Genomic DNA, 27,892 nt, shown 5'->3' with positions numbered 1-27,892 from the left:
CACAAACATCCGCATTGCTGCGATTCAAGAGACTAAACTCACAGCAAGATCTGCATTGCAGACCTGCTCTGGTTATAATGTCCACAGAAAAGACCGCGAGAGCGGAAATGGAGGCGGCCTCGCGTTTATTATACACCACTCTGTGCAATATCATATATTTGATCCTGGCATCGACCGCAGTGACAATGTCTTAGAACGCCAAGGCCTATCTGTGTTGTTGTTGTTGTTGTAGCAGTGCTTCGCCCCACCTAACAGACGCGACCGATCACAAACTGTCATCAATATCCTCTAACGGGAGTCCAAGGAAACTTGCTGTTTCAACAGGGGTGGACCATAGGGAAAGGGGTGTTAGAGGCGTTGGTTCCACATTACAATTAAAGAGATGGTTGGTGTCATGTGGGGACACATTGCAAGCGGGGCATACATTTTGTATGTCGGGGTTGATTCTGGATAGGTAAGAGTTTAACCTGTTACAGTATCCAGAACGAAGTTGAGCCAGAGTGACACGCGTTTCCCTGGGGAGTATGCGTTCCTCTTCCGCAAGTTTTGGATACTTTACTTTGAGTACTGGGTTCACCGGGCAATTCCCGGCATAAAGGTCCGACGCCTGTTTGTGGAGTTCACAAAGGACCTGCTTGTGTTTTTTCGCTTCATACGGCTGTGTTCTCAGATGCCGTATTTCCTCAAAATGCTTACGGAGATGACTCCTTAAGCCCCTAGGCGGTGCTGGCTCGTCAATCAGATGTCTGTTGGGATGCCCAGGTTTCTGGGTATTCAACAGGAACTGTTTGGTCAGCATCTCGTTTCTTTCCCTGATGGGGAGTATTCTCGCCTCATTATGTAGATGGCCTATCTGTCCGGTCAGGCGATGCAAATCTAGAAATCATCAACATCTACATCCCTCCTGTCACCTGTTGCCCCAGTGGATACCGCCCTAATATCGAGGCCTTACTCACTGGCAACAATCGCATTATCTTAGGCGATTTCAATGCCCATCACGACCTATGGCATTCAAACTTGCGGGCGGACAGTAGGGGTGAGATGTTGGCGGATCAAATAGACGAAACGACGTTCTGCACAATAAACGGAGACGCCCCCACACGTATGGTAGGAAGCTGTCATAGCTCGCCAGATATCTCAATCGTGAGCGCAGAACTCGTAAACTGCGTCAACTGGCAGCCGATGGTAACATTGGCATCCGACCACCTGCCCATACTTATTTCGTTCGAGCGTACCGCCGACTTCATCGTCACCGAAAAACGGACTTTCATAAACTTCAAAAAAGGAAAGTGGGAAGAATACAAATCTGCAACAGACAACAGCTTTGCTGCCCTCCCTATCCCGACTGATGCCCGCCAAGGGGAGCGTGCCTTACGTAAGGTCACTGAATCCGCCTCGGCACATTTCATTCCCGCCGGGAGAATTCCCGAAATCCGGCCCCACTTCCCGGCGGAGGCCGCGAGCTTAGCGAGGGAACGCGACCATATAAGACAGCTTGATCCAGGCGACCCCCAAATAAGGGATATAAACCAACGCATCAGATTGCTTGTGGACGAACACAAGCGGGCGAAATGGGAAGAGCACCTAAGAGGTTGTAACCTCTCTACCGGTGTAGGTAAACTTTGGTCCACCGTAAAGTCCCTATCGAATCCGACTAAGCACAAAGACAAAGTTTCCATCGCCTTTGGCGATAAGGTGCCGTCGGATGCGAAAAAATGCGCGAGCGCTTTCTGCCGACAATATATAATGCATCCTACGGTCGACAAAGATAGACGGAGAGCCAATAGACACGCACATAAACACAAACTCAGCGCGTCACCAATTACCATCACCGCTAGAGAGGTTGAGGACGCCATTGGTCGCGCTAAACCATCCAAAGCAGTGGGCCCAGACGGCATAGCCATGCCGATGCTTAAAAACCTAGGGAAAGAGGGTTTCAAATATTTAGCGTATGTCTTCAACCTGTCTCTTTCCACCTTTGTCATACCCGAGAAATGGAAAATGGCCAAGGTGGTCCCGCTACTAAAGCCTGGGAAACCAGCTAACGTAGGTGAGTCATATCGTCCGATATCTCTCCTATCGCCAGTGGCAAAGACGCTTGAAGCCATTTTGCTCCCTTATTTCCAAGCACATTTGCAGCTAGCCCCTCATCAGCATGGCTTCAGAAAACTCCATAGCACTACCTCCGCGCTAAATGTCATTAGCACCCAGATAAATTGCGGTTTGAATCAATATCTCCACCATAGAACAGTACTCGTAGCGTTAGACCTATCAAAAGCTTTTGATACGGTCCACCATGGCTCGTTACTGCAAGACCTGGAAGGGTCTACCCTTCCCCCATGTCTTAAAAGGTGGACCGCAAATTATCTGGGTGGTCGGCAGGCATCGGTGCAATTCAGAAACGAAACATCAAAACAAAGGAGAATTAAACAAGGGGTGCCACAGGGTGGTGTCCTATCCCCGCTTTTGTTTAATTTCTACATATCTAAGCTACCTTCACCACCGGAAGGAGTCACAATCGTTTCCTACGCCGATGACTGCACAATAATGGCTACAGGCCCAGGCCCAAAGATCGATGAGCTATGCAATAAAATAAACGGCTATCTCCCTGATCTCTCCAGTTTTTTCGCCTCGCGAAACCTGGCATTGTCACCGACTAAATCTTCCGCGACCTTATTTACAACATGGACGCCCCAAATGTCGACCATATTGAACATCTACGTCGACGGCACTACGCTACCGACTGTCCTACACCCCAAAATCTTGGGTGTGACGTTTGATCAGGATCTACATTTTGGTGCGCACGCAACCGCAATTGTTCCAAGAATTCAGAGCCGTAATAAAATCCTCAAATCCCTTGCTGGCAGTACCTGGGGAAAAGATAAAGAAACGCTCTTGACCACATACAAAGCAATTAGCCAGCCGATTACGTGCTACGCGTCACCCATATGGTCGCCAAGCCTAAAAACCACCCACTGGAAGAAACTACAGGCCTCCAAAATACTACTCTCAGAATCGCCACGGGCTGTCTTCTTATGTCCCCAGAACACCATCTGCATAATGAGGCGAGAATACTCCCCATCAGGGAGAGAAATGAGATGCTGACCAAACAGTTTCTGTTGAATACCCAGAAACCTGGGCATCCCAACAGACATCTGATTGACGAAACAGCACCGCCTAGGGGCCTAAGGAGTCATCTCCGTAAGCGTTTTGAGGAAATACGGCACCTGAGAACCCAGCCGTATGAAGCGGAAAAACACAAGCAGGTCCTTGGTGAACTCCATAGACAGGCGTCGGACCTTTATGTCGGGAATTGCCCGGTGAATCCAGTACTTGAAGAAAAATATCCAGAACTCGCAGAAGTGGAACGCATACTCCCCAGGGAAACGCGTGTCACTCTTGCTCAACTTCGTTCTGGATACTGTAACAGGTTAAACTCTTACCTATCCAGATTCAACCCCGACATACAAAATGTGTGCCCTGCTTGCAATGTGTCCCCACATGACATCAACCATCTCTTTAATTGTAATGTGGAACCAACGCCTCTAACACCCCTTTCCTTATGGTCCACCCCTGTTGAAACGGCAAGTTTCCTTGGACTCCCGTTAGAGGATATTGATGACAATTTGTGATCGGTCGCGGCTATTAGGTGGGGCGAGCATTGCTACAACAACAACAACAACATTAAGTGGGGAGTGTTTTTTATTGCCACACATATCATGGTGCATCTCTGATCTTACTATTGTACCGGTTTCGTCAAAATCCTCCCTCCAATAATGAATTTATAGACGAAATGGCCGAACTTTGCTTTCAACAGATCAATACTCTAGCAAATTCGGAAAAGTATTAGATTTAGTCTATGTTGATGTCTCTAAATATCCCGTTAATCGATGCGAGCGTGTAAATAATGCTAGTAACCGCGTAAGTAAGTGACATCACTCCAGTTATCCCTTCGATTTTGAGAAGGTCAACTTCAATAAAATAAATGGCGATCTTTCTCGAATAGAGTGGCCATAAACAGTGCTGACGTGGAGCAAAGCGTTTTTCACTTACAGTACTCAAATCTACGCCATAAGTATTTTCAACTGAAACAAAGGTATATATATGCGAAACGAAAAGAAACATAACTTGCAATCCGAGAGTATTTTATGGATGCGTAAACTCTCAACGCAGGGTGAAAGAGATTCATCATCTATGATATTCAAAGATGATTATTCCAGCGACGATCAAGAGATTGCCGGCTGCTTCGCAGATTTTTTCAAAACAAATAACTTTATTTAATACAAATTACTTTACTTATTTCGCATAATGAATACCCATACCATCCAGATTCATGTAATTCAATCAGCACTTCATTGATATCTTCAGAAATTGTATTATATTATTTATAAAATGTAAATTAAATCATATACCTATAGCCCTAACAGAATCCCGACACACTTCCTTAATAAATGTACGGTACACAACTATCAGCCGCTAACAGATTTATTTAATTTATCATTAATATATGGCGTTTCCCAACAATGGAGAAGGAATCTTTTCTTAATCCGCTTCGTAAAAATGGAGCCAGGTCTTCCATAGAAAACTACCGGGGCATAGCAAAGTTGTCCGCTATCCTAAAGGTATTTAAAGTTATTATTACCCATCACCTAATGTTCTCTATTTACCCCATAATTGTAAGCTCGCAACATGGGTTTGTAATGGCAAATCAACTATCACCAGTTTCCAATTCAATTTCAGAAAATTACAATTCAAATTCAGAAAATTATAAGTAGGGTGTTATTTTCAAAAGTTATTCGAATTCATACTACGTAATGTAATACTTATATGTTATTTGCGGAAGTGTTGATGCTTCGTTGACTATGGTGGCTTGGACATACTGTACCCCAAGTTTTCTCCAGGGCGTGTACATCCCGACTTCGCATCAACACTAGCAACAACAACAGCACTGAAATCCAGCGAAGAATCAATCTTGCCAATAAATTCTACTTTGGACTAGGTAGGCAATTAAAAAGTAAAGTCCTCTCTCGGTGAACGAAAATCATACTCTACAAGTCACTTATCGTACCCGTCCTGCTATATGGGGCAGAAGCATGGACAATGACATCAGCAGATGAAGCGGCTTTGGGAGTGTTCGAGAGATAATTTCTTCGAAAGATTTATGGACCTCTACGCGTTGGCGACGGCGAGTACCGAAGAAGATTTAAGGATGAGCTGTACGAGCTATACGCAGACATCAACATAGTCCAGCGAATTAAAACGCAGCGGCTGCGCTGGCTAGGCCATGTGATGCGAATGAAAGATGATGCTCCGGCCAAGAAAGTGTTTCTATTGGAACCCGCCTATGGAAGCAGAGGTAGAGGGCGGCGCCCACTCCGTTGGAAGGACCAGGTGGAAAACGATTTAAACTCCCTTGGTGTGACCAATTGGCGCCGGTTGGCGGAGCGAAGGAGCGAATGGCGCGCCTTGTTGGACGGCCATAACCGTTTAGACGGTTAAGCGCCAATTAAGTAAGTAAGTAAGTGTACATCCCGAACTAAGAGATCAAACGGAGGATTAAAGTACTTCAGTCGACATCACAGTTTGGAAGCAGTAGAAGGGGGAGACCTCCACACAGTTGCGAGAGGCAGGTGGAGGAAGACTTGAACTGTGCACACAGTACTTTTACGTCATTTGTGGGATTGTAAACGCTCTGTCGATTTCGACATCACTGCTGTCATACTCAATGCAGATCAATGCTTGTGACCATTACATAGAATATAGCTGGATGTCCTTGTAACTGACCGCTTATGAGAGGAGGCGAGAGAAAGAGGAAACGGTTGTTTTCGCTATCTCCTTCATGCGATCAAAATTGATTTAAGAGAGGTAAGAAGTCCAATTTCTTAACAGATAGTAGGCTTTCGTATCCTTGAATCAGATGATTAGCGCTAACATTTACCATGTTACATACTTTAATTGTCATTGCATGAAAGAAAAAATTCCTGACAAACTTTCTGAACTTGAATTGTAATTTTCTGAACTTAAATCGTAATTTTCTGAGCTTGAATTGTAATTTTCTGAACTTGAAATGTATTTTTCTGAATTTGAATTGTAATTTTCTGAACTTAAATTGGAATTTCTGAACTTTAACTAACTTTCTGAATTTGAATTGTAAATTTCTGAATTTAAAATGGAATTTCTGAACTTGAATTGTAATTTTCTGAACTTGAATTGGAAACTCTGATCTTGAATTGTAAATTTCTGAATTTGAATTGGAAATTCTGAACTTGAAATGTAATGCTACAATCAATTCAGCTAAAGGTGTTTTTTGTTAAAAGGTGGTCGAAAGAATTTACGACCCCTACGGTTTCCTTATATAATCTTCCACCTTACACTAATCGAATAAAGTTAATCAATCCAACTCTTTCTAGTCGAAGGGAGATTTTTGGTGTAATATTCATGACAGAACTACTAAATGGATCGATTACGAACCCATTCCTTCTGAACGAAGTAAAGTTGTGTGTTGTGTGTGATACAATGTAGAACTCATTTCGAACTGAACGAGCCTTTCCGGTGTTTGTGCCAAGATTATAACTCCCGCTCAAACGCATGTTATGGAATCGCATCTACAACGGAGCAGTAAGGAAGGCGGTCGGCATGATGTGTTGGTGCACAGTGGCTAGTCATTGTCGGCTGGGGCGGGTCCTTGCCAACCTTACTGTTCCTGCGCCATAAGCAGAAAAATGTTCCTATCATGCCTATCAAAACGAGCAGCTGTCAAATTCAAAAAACCTGGCAGAAGCGCAGAGACCGACTCAAAACGCTTATCAATACAAAATAAAACAACATCCGGCTGAACCGGATGTCACGGACAGACCGTTAACATTCCAAAATTTAAATTCAAATTCAAAAAAAAATAAAAAAAAACTGACGCAAGAAAAAAATTACCGAACCGGACATGACCGGTTACTACTCTGAAATCAAATATCAATAAAGCTGAAAAGTAAAATAACAAAACTGAAAGGAAAATAAAAGGCCGAATACACAGAGGGGCGCCGCGGGTGTTGTTGCGACGCCCGGTGCTTAGTCCCACCCTCAAATAACCATGGCCACCGACGCACCTAAATTTCGGTGGCCCCTTACCTGTATACCCTACGTGCCTTCTAAAAGAATGAAGATGCCAACATTCCCATTTTTAATTACAATTTTTATTTATAATCCATCATTTAAAAAAATTAATATGTAGATGTATATACTAATCAATCCTGAGTTTTATCTAAATTTGCTTTCTTCAAAATAAGTTGTACGCATTAAGTTACAGAGGAAACGGTGAATAAAATGCTTGTTTAAGAAGTAAAAGAAATAATTTCGAACAAAGAAATTGTACATAAGTATCTAATTGACATAATTCATTCCGATCCCGGTATTAAGAAACATGAATAGTAAATATTACTTTGTAACGCCAAATTAATAATTCCTTTTAGGGGCTTTAAACGTTTTTAGATGGTTCTAAAATAAGTTTGGTTGCAAGTTTATTGCAGCTTATCAAATAAATGATCCTTCTTTTACTAATAAAAGGTGTTTAATATCTTCGACTGCTATTCTTTTGTTCGCAGCTGTATGTACATATAACATTTTTTTTGTGGTAAAAAAAAATTATACAGGAAGTTGTATTCCTTCTTATTATAACTAAGTTTGATAACATTGTTGCGGTTGTTGCTCTGGTTTACAGGTCATTTGCTGAAAATAATGTGGAATTCATCTAAATGCTCTTTCGAATCTATTTCCATACTGCTGAATAGATTTTAATTTCATAGGTATGCTTGTACATAGCAAATAACGTGGAAACCAAGCGAAGCACACTGGAGTAAAAAAAAATACCTTAAGAAAAATGTAGTTATTTGACTCAAAATTCCTATAGTAAATCGTAGACCGCCTTACAGAGTTTGCAGACTTCTTAACATTTACATTTTCTTATTTCTAACTTAGAATGTTCCTTTTGTTAGGATTTAATTAGATTTTCTTATTTCACATCTATTTTAAATTATAGTTTTCCAAACTTCAAATTTACTTTTGGATTGTATTTAGTAAAAATTTTTATTTTTTTTTTCTAAGTTCCAATTTATGATAATTGCATTCGATTGTATCCAATTACGTTAATTATACTTTTCTCATATCAGCAAGTTCAATTGTATTAAATTCATTTCATTTGTCTTATCTCGAGTCTATGGAAATTTGATTGCCACACCAATGGATATGGTCGGCAAAACCCTCGTAACAATTTAATAAGCTTTTATAGCTTTAGTCTTCGTTGACACATACTAACTTGTGCCGTGTGATCATATAGAGAAAAATTATTTATGAACTTTCAGGTGACGTTTCAGTCGCAACAGCATAGTGGAGCAGTAAAAGAGAAATATTTCAAAAAAAAATATAGAAAGAGTTTATTTGTTCCTGATCACCAAGACGTAGATCCTCTATTTCTTGTTGCGACTAGATTCTAATTTCTCGCGGAAAGGCATATGTCGCTAATGTGTAATGCATTACCCATCCGCATGGCTTTCGCATGTATGTATATAAAAAAAAAATCGGGTTCCGAGTGACACATTCAAAAATGTAAGGTACTATATGTACTAGTGACACTATTCTGTAACTTGACTGGAATAAAATTATTTGCAGAACTCAAACTTTTATAATTTAGGTTTTCTATTTCTTGGCTGTGTTGACCTTTCACAAGCTTTACAGAACAATGTTTCTTACTCGCAAGATTACAGAACGGGTTTTACATTGCACTTATCCGACGGGTCAACAGAGTTAAGAGCACCAAAGTGTCCGAATTCATATACCGTATGTTCGAATCGAGTTACAGAAAGGGGTCTTTAGGTTCATTAAGCGTGCTTGGAATGAATTACAAAAATTTGAAACGATAATCTGTAAGTGACGAATTTTATCACTTCATATAAATACATAATATAATTTCACCGAGTTGGAACGGACTCACCCAGTTTCAAACGTTGTTGTTGTAGTTGGTGTTGGTACTGTTGGTGGTTGTTGCGCTCTGGCCCGAGGTGATCGAGTGAACCTGGTGGCAATAGACTTCGTGATGACCTTCACGAACTTGATGACTTGGTGCTAATTTTGACGTTCGTTGGGTTACGCTGCCGCGTGCTGCCGCCGTCTCTCAATTGTCCTTATGTTATTTGCTTCATATCTGGGTGTTTTATGCTTGGTGGCGATAATATGATATTGTTACCGGAGACTGATCTTTTCCACTGCTTTCAACAATTCACCCGAGCGTGTGGGAATCGATGTATTACCCCAGTCAAAGAAAAGTGCTGTAACCTTTTTAAATTTTCTCCACACAATTGAGTGTTGTTAGATTCGGTCACACATAAATTAGCAGCATTTTTTTGTTTGTGCTTTTCGTTAAAATTTCATTTTCGGCCATCAGCGTTTGAACTTAATTGATAAGCGACTTTCTTGTCGCTGTTCTACAAAATTTTTTTATAATAATCGTAGTGTATTATGTGCAATACAAATAGCGGGAAAACAATCGCTTATTGTTGTCCAATTTTGGGAGATTTTTCTTTTTTCTTTTCGCTCCAATCTAGCTGAACTTTCATGGCCGGAACCTCGTGCTAAAAGCCCAAATTTTTCTTCCTTTTTCTTTTTCCTCGTGCCTATCTGCTGGCAAAAAAAACACTCCATCCATTTTCTTGTGCTCGTGATGGCAGGTCTGTCTCTTCCTTCCTTTTTGATATTTTCCATCGCAACCTTTGCCACATCGCTAGGTGTGTTCCCGTGAACACGCTCCCAAGGGGATCGCAGCCATATACCGTAGCAGCAGACCGTAACACGCATTTGATAGCACGGACTCCCTTTTTTCTATAAAAAGGAATTTTCTTACCTCTACCTTATGTTTGTTGCTGTTTTATATATTATTAAAGTATTACGCTCAGCTGATAATATCTCTTCTATAGCTTAGCAGTTTTAAATCTCCACGCTTTCCAAACCGATGCCCATCAACCACTCAGCAATAAGAAAAAAATATAAATAAATTTTAAAGTAAATGAATCGTGTGAACAGAATTAGCCTGGTTTCATTGCGCCAATTGAAAGCAATTTTTTAATTTTAACCTATTAATAATTTCGGGGAAAATTGAGATAACGAAACATTAGGACATACAAGGCGATAGCTGTTTCGATTATATCCTGTAAATCTTTCTGCCCGGGAGTGGGACTCGAACCTGCAGTCTGGGGGGGGCTTAGAATATTAATTTATTTACTTTATCTATATCCGGCAAAGGACCATCAACATCGATTACACACCCCAAAACATTCAGGGAGTGGCCTCATCGCAACAACAACCCGCACTCCTGTGATGGTTGAACATATTCCGCCAAAACCATGCCTCTGTTGTTCTGCAAACCAGGCATGCTTAACCAACGAACCGATATCATTTCGTTACGATAATTAACGTTAATAAACGAAACAAATTCATTTCGTTTCGTTTATTAACGTTAAAAACGTCAAATTAACGAAATGATTTTGCTTTGTTTTCTGCCATATCAAAACGAAATCAAATCGTTTATGTTGATTATTAATTTCAAACTATGCTGGCAAAGCTGATTGATGGCGGAGTCATTAAAGGTGAAAGCATTAGCCAAGCTGATTGCAACTTTGCTCACGAATTTTGACAGTACGAACATTTCTCAGAGTATTTTTGACATTACCACCAACGAATTACACAAACAAATTACATGGAGTTTGTGTGTGTATGTCCGCTCGCTGTTACCACCTTACGGCTTCACCATGGCTATAGCATTGCCAGCACAATTCAAACATAAAGTATCACGTTTTTGTTAACGTTTTTAACGTTAACGAAAGCTTTTCGTTTCGGCTAAAAACGAGATACAATTTATCTTGATAATTTCTTTATCGGTAATATTTCGAAGTGTTTCAACGGAAACGGTGGAAATTTTTTGATAAACGATTAGCTTAACGTTAAGATGCATCCCTGCTGCAAACTTTCCCAATTGCCTTCCTTGCATAGTTTCATTTTTTGGACAGTACATTTTTTTACTCAGCTGAGCAGAGCTCACAGGGTATATTAACTTTGTTCGCATAACGGTAATCCGTAACGGCATAAACTAATCGAAATAGATATAGACTTCTATATATCAAAATGATCTGGGCGAAAAAAGAAATTCATTTAGCCATGTCCGTCCGCCCGTCTGTCCGTCCGTCCGTAAACACGATAACTTGAGTAAATTTTGAGCTATCTTGATGAAATTTGGTATGTAGGTTCCTGGGCGCTCATCTCAGATCTCTATTTAAAATAACCGAAAAAGTGCGATAATTCATTACCAAAGACGGATAAAGCGATGAAACTTGGTAGGTGCGTTTACCTTATGATGCAAAATAGAAAATTAGTAAAATTTTGGACAATGGGCGTGGCACCGCCCACTTTTAAAAGAAGGTAATTTAAAAGTTTTGCAAGCTGTAATTTCGCAGTCGTTGAAGATATCATGATGAAGTTTGGCAGGCACGCTACTCCTATTACTATATGTGTGCTAAATAAAAATTAGCAAAATCGGATGACGAACACGCCCACTTTAAAAAAAATTTTTTTTTAGTCAAATTTTAACAAAAAATTTAATATCTTTACAGGATATAAGTAAATTATGTCAACATTCAACTCCAGTAATGATATGGTGCAACAAAATACAAAAATAAAAGAAATTTTCAAAATGGGCGTGGCTTCGCCCTTTTTCATTTAATTCGTCTAGAATAATTTTAAGGCCATAAGTCGATCAAAAAATTACTAATCTTTGTGAAATTTGGTAGGTCCATAGATTCTATGACGATAACTATTTTCTCTGAAAATGGGCGAAAGCATATGAAGCCACGCCCAGTTTTTATACACAGTCGACCGTCTGTCCTTCCGCTCGGCCGTTAACACGATAACTGGAGCAAAAATCGATATATCTTTACTAAACTTAGTTCACGTACTTATCTGAACTCACTTTATCTTGGTATAAAAAATAGCCGAAATCCGACTATGACCACGCCCACTTTTTCGATATCGAAAATTACGAAAAATGAAAAAAATGCCATAATCTGAACCAAATATGAATAAAGAGATGAAACATGGTAATTGGATTGGTTTATTGACGCAAAATATAACTTTAGAAAAAACTTTGTAAAATGGGTGTGACACCTACCATATTAAGTATAAGAAAATGAAAAAGTTCTGCAGGACGAAATCAAAAGCCCTTGGAATCTTGACAGGAATACTGTTTGTGGTAAGACATACATATATAAATAAATTAGCGGTACCCGACAGATGAAGTTCTGGGTCGCCCTGATCAACATTTTGGTCGATATCTCGAAAACGCCTTCACATATACAACTAAGGACCACTCCCTTTTAAAACCCTCATTAATACCTTTAATTTGATACCCATATCGTACAAACACATTCTAGAGTCACCCATGGTCTACCCCTCTTGCGATATCTAAAAAAGGCGTCCACCTATAGAACTAAGGCCTACTACGTTTTGAATAATCATTAGCACCTTTCTTTTGATACCCATATCGTACAAACCCATTCTAGAGTCACACCTGGCCCACCTTTATAATGATATCTCGAAAAGACGTCCCCTATAGAACTAAGGCCCACTCCCTTTTAAAATACTCATTAACACATTTCGTTTGATACCCATATTGTAGAAACGCATTCTAGAGTCACCCCTGGTCCACCTTTATGGCTATATCTCGAAAAGGCGCCCACCCATAGAACTAAGGCCCACTCCCTTTTAAAATACTAATTAACACCTTTCATTTGATACCCATATCGTACAAACACATTCTAGAGTCAATAGGCGATATCCCGAAATGGCGTCCACCTATAGAACTTTGACCAACTCCCTTTTAAAATACTCTTTAATACCTTCCATTTGAAACCCATGTCATACAAACACATTCCAGGGTTACCCTACGTTTATTTTGCTAAATGGTGATTTTCCCTTATTTTGTCTCCAAAGCTCTCAGCTGAGTATGTAATGTTCGGTTACACCCGAACTTAGCCTTCCTTACTTGTTTTTGTATGTTGCTTGCACCAAAAAATATTAACGATGAAATTTAAGGAAAAACTTCCATTCAAACTCTGTAATCCATATCTATAAAATTCGAAGTGTTTAACAATCTGCATGAATAGTAGAAGTTTCTTTTTTAAGTATACTAAAAGTATTTGATACAAAAATCAATGTGAGTTTCGGGAGTCTTGTAATTTGTACTTTGTTCGACTAAAATTGATTAAGCTGCAGTAGTATTCTGGAAAAGTTCTGAAAATTCGAAATTTTTCATACAGACACTTCGGATTTTAACGAATACCTAACGAAAATGGAACACTACGAAACTGTAAATAAAATAGATAGTTTTTAGCACTGCTTATATTGTCTTTTAAAAACTAGGGTGAAGTCAATGTACAACAGGAAGCATTGCAGTCATTCCTGCAAACTGCAGAATTACTCTCAGTACAAGGGCTCACCGCCGAAGAAAAGGAAAAACCGAAATTGCCTCCCTCACCGATCATTGACGAACAGAAACTTATTAAAACCATACCCAGTACTATTAGAGCTGTAAATGATGTGACAACATCGACACAAACTATACCGCAAACAATTGATATACCAACAGCAAATATACTACAACAGTCGCAAACTCAGCAACAACAACATAACACCACCACCACACAACATCAACATGTACAGCATATTCAGCTGCAACAACCGCAAACGCACGTGCAAGCCGTACAAACAGTGCAAACTCAGGGGCAACAGCAGCAACACTCAACAACAAGTCATCACTTGCAACATCAGCAACAACAACAATTACAACAAACTCATTTAACAACATTGCCATCAACGAATACAATGAAAAAACGAAAAATTACTTTTTCAGATGATGATGATAATATTTATACAACAGAAGGTGTTGATTATGGTGTCAAAGATGATTCAACGATTGTTAAAAGTAATATACTACATCCATTATATAATTCTTAATCAATTAAAAAATTTTTATTTTTTGTTTTATAAATTACAGCAGCGGAAATGACATTCCTCCGTGGGACTGTCAAAATGGATATACCCAGTTACATAGTAGGCGAAGTCGATGATAGTGAGCAACTAACTGATAACAGTGCTCAACACACACCACAGGATGGTGGCACAGCAGGTTCACAAAATGTGACACAGTATACATCCGAATATGAAATTTTAACAGAATCGGAAATCGATGAAAAATATCAGCAAGCCGATGCAGAAAGTGCTGAGATAACTATTGAAATGGGTATTGATATTGATAGTTTACAAATTTTATCTATGCCGGCTGTTGACTGTCAATCTCGCTGTTCAGTCGTCTTTAAACAGTACTTTTAAGTTGAAAATATGGTGATTTTGCTGTAATAGACGACCTTTTCAGCAATATCTCCGTTTAAGGACTGCTTAAATGAAAATCCGACCAGCACTTTGCAAGACAGCCGATAATCGTCAATACAATCGGTGTATACTTTACTTCTGAATGTATTCATGCTGCTAACAAAATATGTTTGACAACTGAGGGGAAAATCCCAATTAGATACCAGGACTTATGCTAGAAAATAACTTATCCTCTTTACAAATACTAGAAATTTTCTGGGATTACCTATTTTAATATTTTTTTATTTTCATTAAGGTAAAAAGAACTTGTATGAGTTGTTTATATTGACTGCATACTTAAGAAAAAGCCTCTGAAAACATTTTGTAAAAATTTCGAAAATTTCATCAAGGTTTTTAAACGAAACTTTTTCGAAAACGTTTTTAAAGTTGCTTTGGATAGTATACGTTATGCAATTCATTCAAGTTTTTTCTAAAATTAACGAAAATAAATTCGACTTATGTTGATTTTTTTCTGAAAATAACTTTTATAATTTGTTAGTAATTTTTGTTGCTATTACCGTGTTCGTTGCAGTATTTATGCGTTAATACATTTTTATTATTTAGATTTATTAACAAAAATGTATATATAATGATAATCCTTTAACTCGTATAGGCCGTCTATTAAATCCAACAACGAGTACACCATCTACAACAACACCACAAGCAACGCTAGATGATTCAGGTGGTAGTATAGCTAGCGCTGTGGTGAAAATTGATAAAGGCGGCAATACTGCAGGTATGTATGTTAAAAATTTGCTTGAATACAATATGGGAACTTATTAGTACTTATAGTTATGCACTGGTGCTTGTTTAACATTCGATATTTTTGTTTTATTGGACTATTAAACTTTCTTCAAGTAGCAAAAAATTAAGTACAGGTGTAGTGGGGGCTAATTTCTAGTGTCTTCGCCATTGTTTTATAGAAAGATGAATTTACTTCGGCATGGAAATGCCATTCGGAGCTATGGCCTCTGTGGCTAGGGTCTTTATGAGGGTTTTCTCAACCTAGCAAGATTCTTTCCGTGGCTTTGCTCTTCCGATGCCCATCACAAAGGCTCCATAATAACTTAGTGATGCCAGTCGCCTGATTTCCACATTCACCTTTATGTGGAAGCATATGGAGTAAAATTTCGCAGTTGAGAAATTGCGGTATTCTTACTACCACAAAGATGCCGACCGAATAAGCCGTATTAAAGTTAACGTAGGTTCGGCTTTTTGAGGTGAAGAAGTCAGCTGTGCGATCAATAAAGAGCAGTATGAGTAGGTGGTCATATGCAAGAGTGAGTATCAATCGATGTTTATATCAGACGAGAAGCTTCTTACCTCTTATGTGGAGTCGTCTCAATTCAATGTGCTAAAAGTTGTAGTTATGGTATCGTATATCGCCGCATTCAATATGTGCAACCAATCAAAAAAATTTTTCCAGATCATATACTTTTGCCAATAGTATAGTTTTTTAGTCAAACTGCCAAACACGCTTGGCCAGTCGTTGTATCCAAACGAATCTAGAACCCTTGTAACGAAGCTTTTGCTTGCCCCAGTGCTTCTTCAATAAGTGCTGGGGTATACTCGGCGTGTCCAAGGTTCGCTTACAATAAATTTGTATTTCGGGGCACCTTGCAAATCGTTTTCATATTTTCATATAAGATTCACTTTATTGCTTTAACTCTATATATTATAACTATAATAAAAAAATGTAATAAAAGAAAGATATGTTTGTATTCTTCACTTCCTTTGATGCTTGCTCTATGATTAGTGGTGGGCTAACGGTCCTCGTGTCCCGTTAGGATCGTTCCGTTAGGACGCCTTGCTGGTTGTTGCCTGGGTGTGCGTAAATGTATCGCTGTGGCGCCCTGTGTCGGCGTGTCTCTTATGGCTAGCGACTGCGCTGTCTCTGCTGCGGCTTATGTCGGCGCGTCTGCGTGAGTGTAACTCTGGTATGGTTGACGTGATATATTTGCGTAACTCTGCTGCGGTCACATCGTATGTTTGCGTAGATCTGTTGCGGCCAACGTCGTGTGTTAGCGTATCTCTGTTGTGGCCAACGTATTATGCTTGCGTAGCGCTGCTGCGGCCAGCGTCGTATGCTTGCGTAACTCTGCTGTGGCTAGCGCCGTATGTTTGCGTGACTCTGCTGCCGTGCTCTGTTGTGCCTTGCATTGGCGTCTTGGTGACGTTAGGGCGGTCGCGTCGCTGCGGTGCGATTTATTACTGTCGTGGCGCGGTCCCCGTCGGCGCAGGCGGGAGGACGTCACCTGTTCGCGGGTGCGCGTTACTGTGGCAGAGCCTTTGCTTACGCGGGTGTGAACGAAGTCTCAAGCGGTGTTTGCTGGTAGAACCGACGCAATCACAACTTGAGGCCACGACTCACTCCTATGAAACGATCTCTCCTGGTGGTAGAACCGACACATTCGAGATACGCTTCACTGGTACCTCTGGTCACGACCACAGCTCCGTGCTAACTTACTCCTGTGCGGCTGTATCGCTCCTTTTATGGTTGTTGTATTTGGTGTTGCTAGCTCAAAGGCTTCGTTTCCATGGTTACCGTGTTGCTGTTAAATGTTGCAATCGATCATTGTGTTGCTGAGACTTGTTAGTTTGTCGTGTTGCTATTAAGTGTTGTGATCGCTATTTGTGTTGCTGAGACTTGTTGGTTTGTCGTGTTGCTAGGGCCTTTTGTGACTGGCTGTTGTGTTAATGCTGTGTTAAATATGTTGTGGGGTCGTTTTGTGTGGGCCAAATTAATGATGTTTTATTTGGTCCTCACACCCTTCGAGTGGCGCACCTTCAGGGTCTAGGTGGGACTACTTTTTAACTCCCAACTCAAGTCTACTTTTTGGAAAAAAGCGCATATCGTAGGTCCCATTTAAGACTAACACTACTTTTCTGTTCTCGGCGTCGAAAACTAGCACCGTTCGTTATTCGCGGGGAACACTAGCACATTTCAGTTGTTCATGAACCGTGTTAGTATTTAATTGGATTTTGAAACGGGCTAGGACCGCCCATATGGTATTGTAATTTTTGATGCACTTGTAGCACTTTTGTTTTTGTTTTGCCTTGAGTCATAGGCAAAGAAACAAATTCACACTTCAAATATAAAAAAAGATATCTGTTGCATATAATTTCGAATCATATGAAAATGCTCGAATTTCTTATGAACGTGCAATTATTATAATTACCCTCAAGGGAAGTTAGTAACTAGTGATACAACTTTCTGCCTCGGAACTAGAGCTAGAGTGCCAAAGAAGTACTAGTTCGTTAGTATCTAGATAAATAAAAAAATGTAAGGCGCGATAACCTCCGAAGAGATCTAAGGCCGAGCTTCTCTTCCAATTTGCGTCGTGCTCTTGATTTTCCCTACAAATTGGCCGGACGGGACCTACATGTCCGTACAAGGCAGATGAGTTTTCACTGAGAGCTTTTTATGGCAGAAATACACCCGGAGCGCTTGCCAAACACTGCCGAGCGGCCACCGTGGTGTGATGGTAGCGTGCTCCGCCTACCACACCTTATGCCCTAGGTTCACACCCCGGGCAAAGCAACATCAAAATTTTAGAAATAAGGATTTTCAATTAGAAGAAAATGTTTCTAAGCGGGGTCGCCCCTCGGCAGTGGTATCGAGATATTCAGTTATAAAACCGACAGTTTGGATTTTTATATTTCATATTTAACATATATTTTAGAAATAGGCTACCTACAAAAAAAAATAAAAATTGCTACCAGCTTTAACGAGCTTCGACTACACATAAGTATGCCTTTTTTTGCACTATTCCAACAGTCCAGAACTATCGAAAAAGGGAATAATATACTACTAAGAAAGAACTAGATAACAGCTGTAAAAATGTTCACTAGTTCGGAACTATCGAAAAAGTGCCATTAAAGAACTAGTTCTAAAGTGGAAATATATATCTGGTTAGGAACTAATAAAAAGGTAATGCAGCGGGGACAATTTCCAACGCCTAGGGCATCGCCAGTTGAAAACATGTAAAAGAGATAGATGGCTACTAGTAGTGGTTCAAATTCCGACGATATTTATGTATATAATATTGGTTCTTCTATGTTGATGATATAACTATTTACGTAATATTTTAAGCAATCATTTTGTAACTTGAAACCAAATCTTCAACATTATCCGACCTCAAGCAAATAAAAAATTTTAATTTTTTTTTTTTTTTTAAATACAAAAAAAAATTACAGTGCACATACAATTTTGTACATATGTATATTGTGATTTGCACTTCCATATAAAAAATTTTGAGCAGCTCTGATAAATGTTTCAAGTCTTGGTAAAGTCGAAAATTTGAATCTACTCTGCCAGATATTATATATCAATATTTTCATATTTTATACCTTCATGAAAATGAAAAAATATATTCAGTTCCCTCCAAACTCAAAATTGTAAGTCCTAAAAGAAGAAGGGAAAGACCCACCAATAAATATACCGAAATGACCAGAATGACGAGCTGAGTTGATTTAGCTATGCCTGTCTGTCGGTTTGAACGGAAACTAGTCCCTACATTTTTGAGATATCTTGTTGAAATTTGGGACGGACCGAATCAGGCCACTATAGCATATATTCGCGATACAAGCGATTTACAGAAAAGAGGTTTTTTTATTATATCATTCTAAATTTATGAGATAAAAGCGTAACATTTCACCAAATGCTTTTGTATATGGCTCACTTTAATCATAGTGATGTTGTCTGAAAAAATCATATACATTGGTCGTTATATAGTATGTATCCCATACAATGGATTGTTCATATAAGAAGCTCTTCGTAATTTCTGCCCCATTTGAACAGCTAGAAGCTGCAAATTTCACCAAATGCTTATATTGTTGTATAAAAAAACCGCATAGTTTGCATATATAGTATATGTCCAATACAACCTAATGTTCAGATATGAGATTTCGTCTTAGCTATCTCATCTAGACAACAAGAAACGTGAAACTTTGTGTAATCAATTGGATATTACGAATGGGATAAGAAGACTATTGCTCAGCTTTATACAGGTATGAAGAAGACAGTCCTGTCCTTACTTGTTTTTTTGGAACGAGTTTACATGCGTCTTTTTTTTTGTTATAAATAAAATAATGGTCAATTCAAAAGTGATCTTTTGAATTAATTGTAAACTTAAAATTTGTCTACAAAATTGTGTATTATTGTAGTATGAGTGGTCATATGCAGGAGTGAGTATCAATCGATGTTTATATCAGACGAGAAGCTTCTTACCTCTTATGTGGAGTCGTCTCAATTCAATGTGCTAAAAGTTGTTGTTATGGTATCGTATATCGCCGCATTCAATATGTGCAACCAATCAAAAAAATTTTTCCAGATCATATACTTTTGCCAATAGTATAGATTTTTAGGCAAACTGCCAAACACGCTTGGCCAGTCGTTGTATCCAAACGAATCTAGAACCCTTGTAACGAATCTTTTGCTTGCCTCAGTGCTTCTTCAATAAGTGCTGGGGTATACTCGGCGTGTCCAAAGTACGCTTACAATAAATTTGTATTTCGGGGCACCTTGCAAATCGTTTTCATATTTTCATATAAGATTCACTTTATTGCTTCAACTCTATATATTATAACTATAATAAAAAAATGTAATAAAAGAAAGATATGTTTGTATTCTTCACTTCCTTTGATGCTTGCTCTATGATTAGTGGTGGGCTAACGGTTGTTGTTGTTGTTGTTGTAGCAATGCTCGCCCCACCTAATAGCCGCGACCGATCACAAATTGTCATCAATATCCTCTAACGGGAGTCCAAGGAAACTTGCCGTTTCAACAGGGGTGGACCATAAGGAGAGGGGTGTTAGAGGCGTTGGTTCCACATTACAATTGAAGAGATGGTTGGTGTCATGTGGGGACACATTGCAAGCGGGGCATACATTTTGTATGTCGGGGTTGATTCTGGATAGGTAAGAGTTTAACCTGTTACAGTATCCAGAACGAAGTTGAGCAAGAGTGACACGCGTTTCCCTGGGGAGTATGCGTTCCTCTTCCGCAAGTTTTGGATAATTTTAGTTAAGTACTGGATTCACCGGGCAATTCCCGGCATAAAGGTCCGACGCCTGTTTATGGAGTTCACCAAGGACCTGCTTGTGTTTTTTCACTTCATACGGCTGGGTTCTCAGGTGCCGTATTTCCTCAAAATGCTTACGGAGGTGACTCCTTAAGCCCCTAGGCGGTGCTGGTTCATCAATCAGATGTCTGTTGGGATGCCCAGGTTTCTGGGTATTCAACAGGAACTGTTTGGTCAGCATTTCTCTCTCTGATGGGGACTATTCTCGCCTCATTATGCAGATGGTGTTCTGGGGACAAAAGAAGACAGCCCGTGGCGATTCTGAGAGCAGTATTTTGGCAGGCCTCTAGTTTCTTCCAGTGGGTGGTTTTTAGGCTTGGCGACCATATGGGTGACGCGTAGCACGTAATCGGCTGGCTAATTGCTTTGTATGTAGTCATGAGCGCTTCTTTATCTTTTCCCCAAGTACTGCCAGCGAGGGATTTGAGGATTTTGTTACGGCTATGAATTCTCGGAACAATTGCGGTTGCGTGCTCACCAAAATGTAGATCCTGATCAAACGCCACACCCGTGGCACCCCTTGTATAATTCTCCTTGGTTTTGATGTTTAGTTTCTAAATTACACCGATGCCTGCCGACCACCCAGATAATTTGCGGTGCACCTTTTAAGACATGGGGGAAGGGTAGACCCTTCCAGGTCTTGCAGTAACGAGCCATGGTTGACCGTATCAAAAGCTTTTGATAGGTCTAGCGCTACGAGTACTGTTGTTGTTGTTGTTGTTGTTGTTGTAGCGATTAGTTACTCCCCGAAGGCTTTGGGGAGTGTTATCGATGTGATGGTCCTTTGTCGGATACAGATCCGATACGCTCCGGTAACACAGCACCATTAAGGTGCTGGCCCGACCATCTCGGGAACGATTTATATGACCACATTAAACCTTCAGGCCATCCCTCCCTCCCCACCCCCTAGTTCCATGAGGAGCTTGGGGTCGCCAGAGCCTCGTCTGTTAGTGAAACGGGATTCGCCGCTCGAAGGTGAGGTTGACAATTGGGTTGGAGAAGCTATATATTGCGCTACACAACCCTTGAATCCCACGAGTACTGGTGGGGGTATTGATTTAAACCGCAATGTATCTGGGTGCTAATCGCATTTAGCGCGGTGGTAGTGCTATGGAGTTTTCTGAAGCCATGCTGATGAGGGGCTAGCTGCAAATTTGCTTGGAAATAAGGGAGCAACATGGCTTCAAGCGTCTTTGCCACTGGCGATAGGAGAGATATTGGACGATACGACTCACCTATGTTAGCTGGTTTCCCAGGCTTTAGTAGCGGGACCACCTTGGCCATTTTCCATTTCTCAGGTATGACAAAGGTGGAAAGAGACAGATTGAAGACATGCGCTAAATATTTGAAACCCTCTTTCCCTAGGTTTTTAAGCATCGGCATGGCTATGCCGTCTGGGCCCACTGCTTTGGATGGTTTAGCACGACCAATGGCGTCCTCAACCTCTTTAGCGGCGATGGTGATTGGTGACGCGCTGAATTTGTGTTTATGTGCGCGTCTTTTGGCTCTCCGTCTATCTTTGTCGACCGTAGGATGCACTATATATTGTCGGCAGAAACCGCTCGCGCATTTTTTCGCGTCCGACAGCACTTTGTCGCCAAAGGCGATGGAAACTTTGTCTTTGTGCTTAGTCGGATTCGATAGGGACTTTACGGTGGACCAAAGTTTACCCACACCGGTAGAGAGATTACAACCTTTTAGGTGCTCCTCCCATTTCGCCCGCTTGTGTTCATCCACAAGCAATCTGATGCGTTGGTTTATATCCCTTATTTGGGGGTCGCCTGGATCAAGCTGTCTTATAAAGTCACTTTCTCGCTAAGTTTGCGGCCTCCGCCGGGAAGTGGGGCCGGATTTCGGGAATTCTCCCGGCGGGAATGAAATGTGCCGAGGCGGATTTAATGACCTTACGGAAGGCACGCTCCCCTTGGCGGGCATCAGTCGGAATAGGGAGGGCAGCTAGGCGGCTGTCTGTAAAGGATTTATATTCTTCCCACTTTCCTTTTTTGAAGTTTATGAAAGTGCGTTTTTCAGTGACGATGAAGTCGGCGGTACGCTCAAGCGAAATAAGTATGGACAGGTGGTCGGATGCCAATGTTACCATCGGCTGCCAGTTGACGCAGTTTACGAGTTCTGCGCTCACGATTGAGATATCTGGCGAGCTGTGACAGCTTCCTACCATACGTGTGGGGGCGTCTCCGTTTATTGTGCAGAACGTCGTTTCTTCTATTTGATCCGCCAACATTTCACCCCTACTGTCCGCCCGCAAGTTTGAATGCCATAGATCATGATGGGCATTGAAATCGCCTAAGATAATGCGATTGTTGCCAGTGAGTAAGGCCCTGATATTAGGGCGGTATCCACTGGGGCAACAGGTGGCAGGAGGGATGTAGATGTTGATGATTTCTAGGTTTGCATCGCCTGACCGGACAGATGGGCCCTGACGTTCTAAGACATTGTCCCTGCGGTCGATGCCAGGATCAAATATATAATATTGCACAGAGTGGTGTATGATAAACGCGAGACCGCCTCCATTTCCGCTCTCGCGGTCTTTCCTGTGGACGTTATACCCAGAGCAGGTCTGCAATGCAGATCTTGCTGTGAGTTTAGTCTCTTGAAACGCAGCAATGCGGATGTTGTGCCACTTCATGAAATCGACTATCTCCGTAATCTTCCCAGTTAGTCCATTACAGTTTAACTGCATAATTCTGAAGTGCATAAGGGGAGACGTCGCCACTCTGGGGGTAAGTGACGGGTGACTACGCCTGGGTTGGGGAAGGCCAGGACGCAATTGCTGTTGTGGCCCTAGGGCTGGGCGTCCTTGGGCAAACATTGGGGTACCCGGATCATTTGGGTTTGCGACCTGGCAACATGGCGCGATGAAACCCGTCGGGGGGTTGCCGTCGCGGAGACCAGAACATCTTAGGCGTAGACTACGGGACGCCCTTGGGCGTGAACAGCAAGGAGCCACAAAAGATTTATAAAAGTTACGTGGACGTCGGGTTTTGGGATCAAGCCCAGAACAACCTGTTCGATGCAACCATCCCTTGCACGAGACACACTGAACAGAGTATGACCGTCCTAAAAACATTCTTTTCCGGCAGATGCAGCAAAACCATTTCTCATGACCGGGGTCAGGAGACGGACCCGGATTGGATTATATGCCTTCCCGGAGTAAGAGAATATGGAGCAGTCCTGCTGCAAGGAGCTGCTGGGAGGATGACAATTTGTGGGAGGGACGAAACAAATTAGATGGGGTCACACTGAAATGACAGTCCTTGGTCGGGAAAAATCCCGAGTCGCTCCGGTACATAGAACCGACTGCCTTGGGAAGCGTGGGCTAACGGTCCTCGTGTCCCGTTAGGATCGTTCGCCTTGCTGGTTGTTGCCTGGGTGTGCGTAAATGTATCGCTGTGGCGCCCTGCGTCGGCGTGTCTCTCTTATGGCTAGCGACTGCGCTGTCTCTGCTGCGGCTTATGTCGGTGCGTCTGCGTGAGTGTAACTCTTGTATGGTTGACGTGATATATTTGCGTAACTCTGCTGCGGTCACATCGTATGTTTGCGTAGCTCTGTTGCGGCCAACGTCGTGTGTTAGCGTATCTCTGTTGTGGCCAACGTATTATGCTTGCGTGGCGCTGCTGCGGCCAGCGTCGTATGCTTGCGTAACTCTGCTGTGGCTAGCGCCGTATGTTTGCGTGACTCTGCTGCCGTGCTCTGTTGTGCCTTGCATCGGCGTCTTGGTGACGTTAGGGCGGTCGCGTCGCTGCGGTGCGATTTATTACTGTCGTGGCGCGGTCCCCGTCGGCGCAGGCGGGAGGACGTCACCTGTTCGCGGGTGCGCGTTACTGTGGCAGAGCCTTTGCTTACGCGGGTGTGAACGAAGTCTCAAGCGGTGTTTGCTGGTAGAACCGACGCAATCACAACTTGAGGCCACGACTCACTCCTATGAAACGATCTCTCCTGGTGGTAGAACCGACACATTCGAGATGCGCTTCACTGGTAGCTCTGGTCACGACCACAGCTCCGTGCTAACTTACTCCTGTGCGGCTGTATCGCTCCTTTTATGGTTGTTGTATTTGGTGTTGCTAGCTCAAAGGCTGCGTTTCCATGGTTACCGTGTTGCTGTTAAATGTTGCAATCGCTCGTTGTGTTGCTGAGACTTGTTAGTTTGTCGTGTTGCTATTAAGTGTTGTGATCGCTATTTGTGTTGCTGAGACTTGTTGGTTTGTCGTGTTGCTAGGGTCTTTTGTGACTGGCTGTTGTGTTAATGCTGTGTTAAATATGTTGTGGGGTCGTTTTGTGTGGGCCAAATTAATGATGTTTTATTTGGTCCTCACACCCTTCGAGTGGCGCACCTTCAGGGTCTAGGTGGGACTACTTTTTAACTCCCAACTCAAGTCTACTTTTTGGAAAAAAGCGCATATCGTAGGTCCCATTTAAGACTAACACTACTTTTCTGTTCTCGGCGTCGAAAACTAGCACCGTTCGTTATTCGCGGGGAACACTAGCACATTTCAGTTGTTCATGAACCGTGTTAGTATTTAATTGGATTTTGAAACGGGCTAGGACCGCCCATATGGTATTGTAATTTTTGATGCACTTGTAGCACTTTTGTTTTTGTTTTGCCTTGAGTCATAGGCAAAGAAACAAATTCACACTTCAAATATAAAAAAAGATATCTGTTGCATATAATTTCGAATCATATGAAAATGCTCGAATTTCTTATGAACGTGCAATTATTATAATTACCCTCAAGGGAAGTTAGTAACTAGTGATACAACTTTCTGCCTCGGAACTAGAGCTAGAGTGCCAAAGAAGTACTAGTTCGTTAGTATCTAGATAAATAAATAAATGTAAGGCGCGATAACCTCCGAAGAGATCTAAGGCCGAGCTTCTCTTCCAATTTGCGTCGTGCTCTTGATTTTCCCTACAAATTGGCCGGACGGGACCTACATGTCCGTACAAGGCAGATGAGTTTTCACTGAGAGCTTTTTATGGCAGAAATACACCCGGAGCGCTTGCCAAACACTGCCGAGCGGCCACCGTGGTGTGATGGTAGCGTGCTCCGCCTACCACACCTTATGCCCTAGGTTCACACCCCGGGCAAAGCAACATCAAAATTTTAGAAATAAGGATTTTCAATTAGAAGAAAATGTTTCTAAGCGGGGTCGCCCCTCGGCAGTGGTATCGAGATATTCAGTTATAAAACCGACAGTTTGGATTTTTATATTTCATATTTAACATATATTTTAGAAATAGGCTACCTACAAAAAAAAATAAAAATTGCTACCAGCTTTAACGAGCTTCGACTACACGTAAGTATGCCTTTTTTTGTACTATTCCAACAGTCCAGAACTATCGAAAAAGGGAATAATATACTACCAAGAAAGAACTAGATAACAGCTGTAAAAATGTTCACTAGTTCGGAACTATCGAAAAAGTGCTATTAAAGAACTAGTTCTAAAGTGGAAATATATATCTGGTTAGGAACTAATAAAAAGGTAATGCAGCGGGGACAATTTCCAACGCCTAGGGCATCGCCAGTTGAAAACATGTAAAAGAGATAGATGGCTACTAGTAGTGGTTCAAATTCCGACGATATTTATGTATATAATATTGGTTCTTCTATGTTGATGATATAACTATTTACGTAATATTTTAAGCAATCATTTTGTAACTTGAAACCAAATCTTCAACATTATCCGACCTCAAGCAAATAAAAAATTTTAATTTTTTTTTTTTTTTTAAATACAAAAAAAATTACAGTGCACATACAATTTTGTACATATGTATATTGTGATTTGCACTTCCATATAAAAAATTTTGAGCAGCTCTGATAAATGTTTCAAGTCTTGGTAAAGTCGAAAATTTGAATCTACCAGGCATGCTTAACCAACGAAACGATATCATTTCGTTACGATAATCAACGTTAATAAACGAAACGAAGTCATTTCGTTTCGTTTATTAACGTTAAGATCGTCAAATTAACGAAATGATTTCGTTTCGTTTTCTGCCATATCAAAACGAAATCAAATCGTTTATGTTGATTATTAATTTCAAACTATGCTGGCAAAGCTGATTGATGGCGGAGTCATTAAAGGTGAAAGCAATAGCCAAGCTGATTGCAACTTTTCTCATGAATTTTGACAGTACGAACATTTCTCAGAGTATTTTTGACATTACCACCAACGAATTACACAAACAAATTACATAGAGTTTGTGTGTGTATGTGCGCTCGTTGTTGCCACCTTACGGCTTCACCATGGCTATAGCATTGCCAGCACAATTCAAACATAAAGTATCACGTTTTCGTTAACGTTTTTAACGTTAACGAAAGCTTTTCGTTTCGGTTAAAAACGAGATACAATTTATCTTGATAATTTCTTTATCGATAATATTTCGAAGTGTTTCAACGGAAACGGTGGAAATTTTTTGATAAACGATTAGCTTATCGTTAAGGTGCATCCCTGGAATCTACTCTGCCAGATATTATATATCAATATTTTCATATTTTATACCTTTCATGAAAATGAAAAAATATATTCAGTTCCCTCCAAACTAAAAGAAGAAGGGAAAGACCCACCAATAAATATACCGAAATGACCAGAATGACGAGCTGAGTTGATTTAGCTATGCCTGTCTGTCGGTTTGAACGGAAACTAGTCCCTACATTTTTGAGATATCTTGTTGAAATTTGGGACGGACCGAATCAGGCCACTATAGCATATATTCGCGATACAAGCGATTTACAGAAAATAGGTTTTTTTATTATATCATTCTAAATTTATGAGATAAAAGCGTAACATTTCACCAAATGCTTTTGTATATGGCTCACTTTAATCATAGTGATGTTGTCTGAAAAAATCATATACATTGGTCGTTATATAGTATGTATCCCATACAACGGATTGTTCATATAAGAAGCTCTTCGTAATTTCTGCCCCATTTGAACAGCTAGAAGCTGCAAATTTCACCAAATGCTTATATTGTTGTATAAAAAAACCGCATAGTTTGCATATATAGTATATGTCCAATACAACCTAATGTTCAGATATGAGATTTCGTCTTAGCTATCTCATCTAGACAACAAGAAACGTGAAACTTTGTGTAATCAATTGGATATTACGAATGGGATAAGAAGACTATTGCTCAGCTTTATACAGGTATGAAGAAGACAGTCCTGTCCTTACTTGTTTTTTGGAACGAGTTTACATGCGTCTTTTTTTTTGTTATAAATAAAATAATGGTCAATTCAAAAGTGATCTTTTGAATTAATTGTAAACTTAAAATTTGTCTACAAAATTGTGTATCTACTATCTACGATGAATATGTCTCCAAATATTAACATTTTT

General features: G+C 40.8%; 1 protein-coding gene across 3 annotated transcripts in view; it reads left to right on the top strand.

Annotated features, from left to right (window-relative positions):
* The window catches only part of LOC137251330 (modifier of mdg4), a 60,022-nt gene that overhangs the window by 18,555 nt on the left and 13,575 nt on the right, over positions 1 to 27,892 (top strand). For all 3 annotated transcript variants that reach the window (XM_067785717.1, XM_067785715.1, XM_067785716.1), the window contains exons 2-4: positions 13,453 to 14,014; positions 14,087 to 14,332; positions 15,074 to 15,196. In XM_067785717.1, the coding sequence (XP_067641818.1) occupies positions 13,453 to 14,014; positions 14,087 to 14,332; positions 15,074 to 15,196 (931 nt within the window). The remainder of the gene's footprint in view (positions 1 to 13,452; positions 14,015 to 14,086; positions 14,333 to 15,073; positions 15,197 to 27,892) is intronic.

This window comes from Eurosta solidaginis, chromosome 4 (assembly GCF_040869045.1).
Source record: "Eurosta solidaginis isolate ZX-2024a chromosome 4, ASM4086904v1, whole genome shotgun sequence".
In the NCBI taxonomy this organism is placed as follows: Eukaryota; Metazoa; Arthropoda; class Insecta; order Diptera; family Tephritidae; genus Eurosta; species Eurosta solidaginis.
The sequence above is the reverse complement of the archived record's forward strand: the minus strand, read 5'-3'. Positions and strand labels throughout refer to the sequence as shown.